Source organism: Triticum aestivum, chromosome 7B (genome assembly GCF_018294505.1).
Source record: "Triticum aestivum cultivar Chinese Spring chromosome 7B, IWGSC CS RefSeq v2.1, whole genome shotgun sequence".
NCBI lineage: Eukaryota > Viridiplantae > Streptophyta > Magnoliopsida > Poales > Poaceae > Triticum > Triticum aestivum.
The window spans coordinates 560,948,669-560,956,087 of NC_057813.1; the positions used below are offsets into that span (position 1 = coordinate 560,948,669).

Here is a 7,419-nt window from a genome sequence, read left to right on the forward strand (position 1 = left end):
ACTATGAATTGTCTAATTGAACAACGAAACCGAAATATTAATGACATCAACGAGAGATGAATGGGACATTAACAACCATTCGGTTTCATTTTTCACTAGCGCAAAATATTTCAACTTCTTTCTTCTAAAGCATTAACGTGACACATGAGACTATGGGATTTTTCTATGAATTACTGAATATAACAATTGGGTTAAAGCCCTAATTCCAACGGTTTGGTGCACCCCAGATGGACAGTAAATTCAAAACAAATATACTAACATCCAAATTTCATACTCGGAGACTTATATTGACAAGATTGTGTTCGGTTTTGCTTCCGAATGGCATCCCTAACTGGGGATATTTTGTCCTCCGTGTGCAAATTACAAGTACTAAACACAGTGCCTTATTTAAATTACGGGTTAATTGGATAAATGCAGTGGCGGAGCTAGGGAAGAAGTTCAGGGGGGGAAAATGATAAAACACACACACCTGAGGGGGCCAAATGCTAAATTTATCCTCATCTAAACCCTTTAAAAAAAATTCCTTCATACTTTTTGCTAAGGCTGGGGGGGCCACGGCCACCCCAGGAGCACACATAGCTCCGCCACTGGATAAATGCCACTCGAATTCTGACGATTACTCGAAACGCCGCTGCAATTTTCAAACTTTGAAAAATGCCACTGCAAATTTTGCAAACTTTGAAAGTCTAGACTTTGAAAAATGCCAATGGAAATGGTTTGAAAATTGCAGACTGCAAATACATGGATGCCCAGGAACATACGGCATTTTAGTGTATGCAGTGTCTGAATTCCATTTTATCCGCGTATATTGTGGATTGCTTGGTGTACATACTTATATTTTCCCGTATAGCAGGATAATCTGGTACCTGCTGACTAAACGTAGCTTGATAATTCAAGAACTTACGAAGCACACATTAGGTAAACATATCAGGCCGATACTCCGATACCGACAAAAGTTAGGCAAACAATTTCTGAAACTGCAACACTACAGAGATACTAGCAGTACCACCCGGAGCAAGATCAGTACTTTAGAAGCTGAGCACCGAGAGAAGAATGGTAGTGCTGAAGACCAGTGCCAGAACGGAGGTCACCGGGTCCGGCAGCGCCACAGCGCCGCCGTTCTTGGTATTGTGCGGCCTCGTGTTCGCCGCACCGCCACCGGTGTTCCTCCCGCCGCCACTTGCTCCACCGCCGGGGCCACCACCTGCCATGTGCTCCAGCTTCCCCAGGAGCCTCCTGCCTTGGGTTTCTGGAAAGTAAGCGGCAATTCCAGGAATACTTTTGTAAGGGTGAACTTTAAATATCAAGAAAGTTTAGAGCAAATAGGGGATGATGTACACAAACTACTGACCATGCAATCTCTGCACCTGGAGATGAGGCCTCAGATGATGATGAGCTGCATCAGGCATGGTGCCTCTCCGAGCTGCTTCACACCATATGCCATGGAAAGCAAAGGTGAGGAGGATGAGGAAGAGAGCGAGAGCACCTTTCTTCATCTTGGGGCGGACTTGGTTGCCAACAGAGAAACTCCGATGTGGAGTGTGTGCGGAGGCTCGTCTTTTAACTGCTGGAGATAGCTACTCCACAAGTTAAGTGCATGTTGGTACCAGTTCAGCTTTGTTCTTTCTGTGACAGACACTCTGTTGGGAGGTGGAGACGCTCTGTGCTTGTGCCTTTCTCACTCCTTTTGACATTTCACAAAATCAGGATTAATACTCTCTGATAACCTTCCTGGTTAGCAGCACCACCTCCAAAACATGCAACAGTATCAAATGCTTTTGTTACAGTGCTACTTGGCATCACTGATGTTTCTGCTGGGGGATAAAGAGGGTGCAAAGCAAAAAAGCCACCGCAAGGAGCACATGTGGTGGCACACAGAGATTCCCTGATGCTCCTTGAAGATTTGCCAGCTATGGCCTGGTAGTAGATTTTTTGGAGGGAACTGTTGCCTAGGAGTACATGATTTTGGGACCACGGGCAGGCTGTAATGTGAAAAATCCTGAAATTCGTTATCTTTTTTGGCGAATACACAGGATGCATATCATTCCATTGAAATTGGTTCTCTCATCTCTTTTCTTTTTGTTAGTGACTACACGAAAGGAATGTACGATCAGAAGGTGATATATACGATGTGATCTTTGGCTTTCTGTGATGTCGTTTTAGCCGAACTGTGAGTGGTCCTTTGAGCCCAAGTTTCAGACGTGACATTTTCTTCAGAAGAACAGTTATATCAGTACAAAATAGCAAGGACAACAGCTGTATCGATAAAAAAAAATATCACGCATTGTGAAAAATTAAACTGGAGAACTTATCCAGGTTAAGCACATCAACCTTGACGATGTTCTTCATGATTTTCCGGCGGTGCGCGCCTCGTTCCCGATGCGCTACCTTGGGCTTCCGTTATCCGTCAAGCGCCTCAAGCGAATCCACTTCCAGTACCTTGAAGATAAAATTGCGGGCAAGCTCCCTCCCTGGAGGGAACACATGTGGCCTCTGCTGGCCGTGTGGTTCTTGTTAAGGCCGTCCTAACTGCCATTGCTATCTACCATCTCACGCCGCTCGACATCCCAGTGGAGGTCCTCAAGAAAATCGATAATATTCGCCGTGCATATCTTTGGGCGGGCTCAGACAAGGTGTCTGGAGGAAAATGCAAGGTTAACTGGGAGCTCGTCTGTAAGCCCAAGGACAAGGGTGGGCTCGGAGTGCTTAACCTGGATAAGTTCGCCAAGGCTCTGCGGCTTCGACGGCTATGGTTTGAATGGACTGACAAGAGCAAGCCATGGATAGGCATGGGGACGCCATGCACGGAGGATGATCGACACTTCTTTGCGGCTGCCACTACGGTCCTTGTTGGCAACGGATGAACGGCGCAATTCTGGAATTCGTCGTGGCTCAATGGCTTGCGCCCCCGTGACATCGCGCCGGACCTCTTTCACCTTTCTCGCAAGAAGAACCCATTGGTCCAGCAAGCCATGACCAACAACCTGTGGATCACTAATATTGATGGCACCAATGGTTTGTCCATCGCGCATATCGAGCAGTTTGCTGACCTTTGGGAAAAATTATCATCGGTGGCCCTTGAGGAAGATGTGGAAGACTCCATTACTTGGAAGTTCACTAAGGATGGGATTTATTCTGCTTCATCGGCATACAAGGCACAATTTGAAGGTCTCATATCCTCTGATCTTGTCAAGTCTGTGTGGAGGGCTTGGGCTCCCCCGAGGTGCAAATTCTTTGCTTGGCTCGTTCTTCAAAACAGAATATGGACATCAGACCGCTTGATCCGTCGTGGCTGGCCCAACTGCGGCTTGTGTCCCCTTTGTAAGCAAGCACAGGAGTCCGCTGCTCACCTACTATTCCAGTGCCGCTTCACATTGCGCATTTGGAATGACATTCTTCCGTGGCTTGGAATGCACCACATCTCTACTACTACATGGACGGTGAGCGTTTCGGTCAAAGAATGGTGGGACAGCAACCTTCAGATTCGTCTCGGCTCTCCCAAAGCCCTAGCCTCATTGATGATGCTCATCTCTTGGGAGGTTTGGACTGAGAGAAATGCTAGAGTCTTTCGCAACGTGGCGGTTCCATCGGTGGTCATCATCAACAACATCAAACATGAGGCGTCGCTTTGGGTTTTGGCGGGTGCCAAGCACTTGAGTATTGTAATGCCGCGAGAGTAATTTTCCTTTGTCTGCCGCTTGCGGCTTCTGTCTAAAACCTTCTCCCTTATTTAATGAAAGGGCAAGTCTTTTGCCTCGTTTCAAAAAAAAAAAAACTGGAAAGGTAGTGCCCTCCTCTTTTCAGGGCAGATTTGAGACGCAGAAAGGCACTCATAGTCATAGATGAGTGGATTCTATTGCTGCGCTACAAAACCACCTTCTATTACTAGGAGTATTTCTTTTCCTGTTGCATAAGATGTACTAGATGGAAAGGCACCACTGGGTGGTGCTGTCAATTTGTTAGTTTTGATAGTCTGGTGTCATATTTTCCTTTTTGACCGTTATATATTCAAATAAATATCAAAATATCGAAGTGCATATCATTTATGTGTGGTTGTTTATGACGATACGTGTTTCCAATATGGCAATGTGTGAGAGCTAGACTAGAAAATGGGCTGTACTTGAATTTGCACTTCACTTGGCAAAGCGAAAGCATGAGCTCAAAAATCCTGAGTACATGTACTTGGTGTTTTTTTATACATGTACTTACCGTTACATATTATAATTCACCAGAGAATTCTAATATTCCCTTGCTCATCCAGTATTCTTACTTGTTCTAATTTCATGTATGGACGTCAATATAGCAAAATGCAATATACCAATTAGGACCAAGGATTTTATAAGGGTTAGAATCAATAATAGATATCTCACCTCTTTGGCTTAAATTTCATACTTCAAGGTTGCAGAGGCAAGATAAATTCTGATGGTTACTATGAAATCTTGCAATCCCTGGGAGTGAGCCACCCATATCAGATACTACCAGGAAGCCACCTGGTCCAAAGGATGCAGGCCACGCTCCTTTCTTCTCAACCGCACCATTCTTCAAATCAACATGTGCTCACTGCAACAGCAACCGGTACCCTCAAGCCTTTACATATCTGGAAAAGAAGGGCCATTACGTTTCAATATCTGCCACCTATTGAAAAGCATTTACATTTCAGAATCAAGTAGTAACAGCACTTCACTAAATGAGTTGTTATGTTGTTTAATTGTCTGGCCATTCCGACTCGCGTTCTTTCGGTGTCACGTACCCAAAATTGCAGAGTTGCAGAGAAAGCTTGAGCTTAGACATTGCAGAGTTGCAGGCTCTAGACCATAACCTGCTGTAAAACATCCACTTGACTTGAACAAGTGACTGGAATTTCACAATGCATAGAAGAAACGAGGCATGCTTAGAAATATAGAATAGCAGAGAGTTCACAAGAGGCACATACGAGGGGCTCTGTATTTTCAAACAAAATGTAATGTACAGGAGGCTGCAAAGTGTACATTTTTTCCCTCACACCGAGGGAGTAGCAGTACAATCCCCAATCCCCAAGGATGAGGCCCAAACCTAGCAATCTGGCGGCTAGCATCCCAAGCTCATTGGCTTACAGCCGCGGCTGCCGGCTAGGTGTGGCGGCGGATCCAGAGCCTGACGCCTTCGCTGGCAATGGAGAATGAAAGCGTGGCCGAGAAGGGGAAGGGCGGGTCACGCCATCGCCTGTGACGGATACGGTAGGATTGCAGCTGGCAAAGGCGGTAGGTACTAAGAAGTGGGGCTGGAAGAACTCTTTTTTTTTTCAGTCAGGAAGGAACGAAAAAGATAGGAATACGATTTTTTTAAGGGAAAAGATAGCAATAAAAAAATATCCATGGGCACAAGCACCAAAGACATATTTTTATAGAAGAAGCCCGCCCAAGGTGAGGCACCAGAAATTCGCGCTCAACGGGGCGCAGGCTACACCACTGTGGACCATGCGCCAGGTGGAATTAGTGCCTTTTGTTTTGTATAATACTTTCCTCTCCATCATCGATGGACCGATGACTAAGAGCATCTACAGTCGGGCTCTTCAAATGTACTCTATATGTTTGGGCGGACGGTTCGGTCAATAACCAGTCACAAAATCGTGATTCGGCCGGCCTCCTCAAGCCAAGACCTCCGCAAATTCTATTCAGTGCCTATTGCGTCGGTACCAAATGACTTCATACCTGCCGCAAGTTGCCCCCCCCCCCCCCCGCCCCCATCGATTTTGTATGGGCCGACCCATTACAAGGTATTCGAGCGGAAGTTCGGTCACTAGTTTTGGGAAGCTTCTGACCAATTTTTCTTTTTTTGGTTTTTTAGATTTCTGAACCAGATTTAGTTCGCCTTTTTATTTTTATTTTTTATTTTACCTTTTATATTTTTAATTTTTTAAGTTTTCATACAATGCATGAGCTCTTTTCAAATTAGTTAACTTTTTCCAATTTTGTTTTTTCAAAATTTATGATTTTGTTTTGAATTTGTGAACTTTTTGTCTCAAAATCGTTAACTATTTTCAATTCAAAATTTCCCCAAATTCATGATTTTTTCCAATTTTGTGAACTTTTTGCCTCAAATTCGTGAACTTTTTCCCAAAAAATGAACTTTTTAAAATTCATGTTTTTTCTAATTCATGAAATATTGATTTTTGTGAACTATTTTCAAATTCATGAACTTTTAAAAAAAATGTGAACTTATCATAATCATGCACTTTTTCAGCTTCGTGATCTTTTTGAAAGTTCATGAGCACTTTTCAAACCAGACACTGGTAAAAAAAGTCAAATTAGTCACTGGTCAGAGATCAAACTAATCATTTATATCATAGGTCGGTAGCATGTGTGTTTTTTTAAACAAAGCAGACTGCGGTTAACCATGAGTCATCAAACCACGCAAGCGACAGTGAGGACGGAGCGAGTTTTTTTTAAGGCAACCTCGCGAAGCTTTTTACTCAAACCGTCACAATGTTTACAGGGACAAAAGAAATGTCGTCGGTCTCGCCTAACCAAACATGGCGGCCAGGCCCTAATCTTAAAGGATGCTTCGCTAGATTGTGAGCATCCACATTGGAGCTCCTAGACTAATGGACTATATTACAAGAGGGAAAAGAATTGGCTTTCATCTTGATCTCTTGAACAATAGCTCCATAGCTCGACCTGCTTCCCGTCTGGATTTCTGTTACCACACCTTTGCAATCTGAGGCTAGCTGTACATGTTGTAGAGTCACATCTTGTGCTAATGCTAGTCCTTCCCTGATCGCCAACGCCTCCAGAGTAGCTGGGTCATGCTGATTCAGAAACACAAAAGCCGAGGCGCCTAAAAATCCACCTTCAAAATTCCTGCATATTGTACCCACAGAACTATGGGTTTCCCCTCTTGTTACTGATGCATCCACGTTGATCTTGACATAAAGCTCAGGTGGTGCTATCCACCCCGTTCTCCTGGAGGCCGAAGTTCTGCGAGGCTCCTTCTCATGTGATAAGGCTTTGATCTCCCCTAGATAGGTGTTCACGAAAACATTAATAGCGAACGGGCTTTTGAAAATATCCTCATGAATCACCTTCCGTCTTGCACCCCAAATGGCCCAAAGGGTTGTCACCAACCTGAAAAGCTCCTCTGAAGGTAGAGCTTTCCCCATTGCGAAAATCCACTCCTTGGCCCCCTCATGCTGATTCGAGCTAATCTGATCAACTATTTGTTCAGAGGACGCCGCCCATATACTCCGGGACATAGGACATTCCAGCAATGCATGTTTCCACGAATCATGAGCTCCACACAGAGTGCACGAGGCTGTTGTGGCCATATTTCTGTGATGTAAAACTTCCCCCGAGGGGATCGAGCTTTTCGCCAATCTCTAAAGAAACACCTTAAGCTTAGGTGGAACATGCATTTTCCACAATAATTTCCACTCGCTCCCCT

At 44.6% G+C, this 7,419-nt stretch overlaps 1 protein-coding gene across 1 annotated transcript; it reads right to left on the bottom strand.

Annotated features, from left to right (window-relative positions):
• Nucleotides 1-891: 891 nt before the first annotated feature.
• On the bottom strand, nucleotides 892-1,651 carry LOC123160104 (uncharacterized). The gene is made up of 2 exons (XM_044577923.1): nucleotides 1,352-1,651; nucleotides 892-1,249 (listed from the first exon to the last, which is right to left on the bottom strand). Exons 1-2 carry the CDS (start codon nucleotides 1,494-1,496, stop codon nucleotides 1,029-1,031), a joined length of 366 nt encoding a protein of 121 aa, XP_044433858.1. The 5' UTR covers nucleotides 1,497-1,651; the 3' UTR covers nucleotides 892-1,028.
• Nucleotides 1,652-7,419: the final 5,768 nt, after the last annotated feature.

What these genes read in the sequence shown, in the direction of transcription:
- LOC123160104 (XM_044577923.1), bottom strand. Translation starts at nt 1,496, where the DNA reads ATGAAGAAAGGTGCTCTCGCTCTCTTCCTCATCCTCCTCACCTTTGCT. An exon ending in CCAGGTGCAGAGATTGCATG is followed by an intron (nt 1,250 to 1,351) that starts GTCAGTAGTTTG and finishes CTTACTTTCCAG; the next exon opens with AAACCCAAGGCAGGAGGCTC.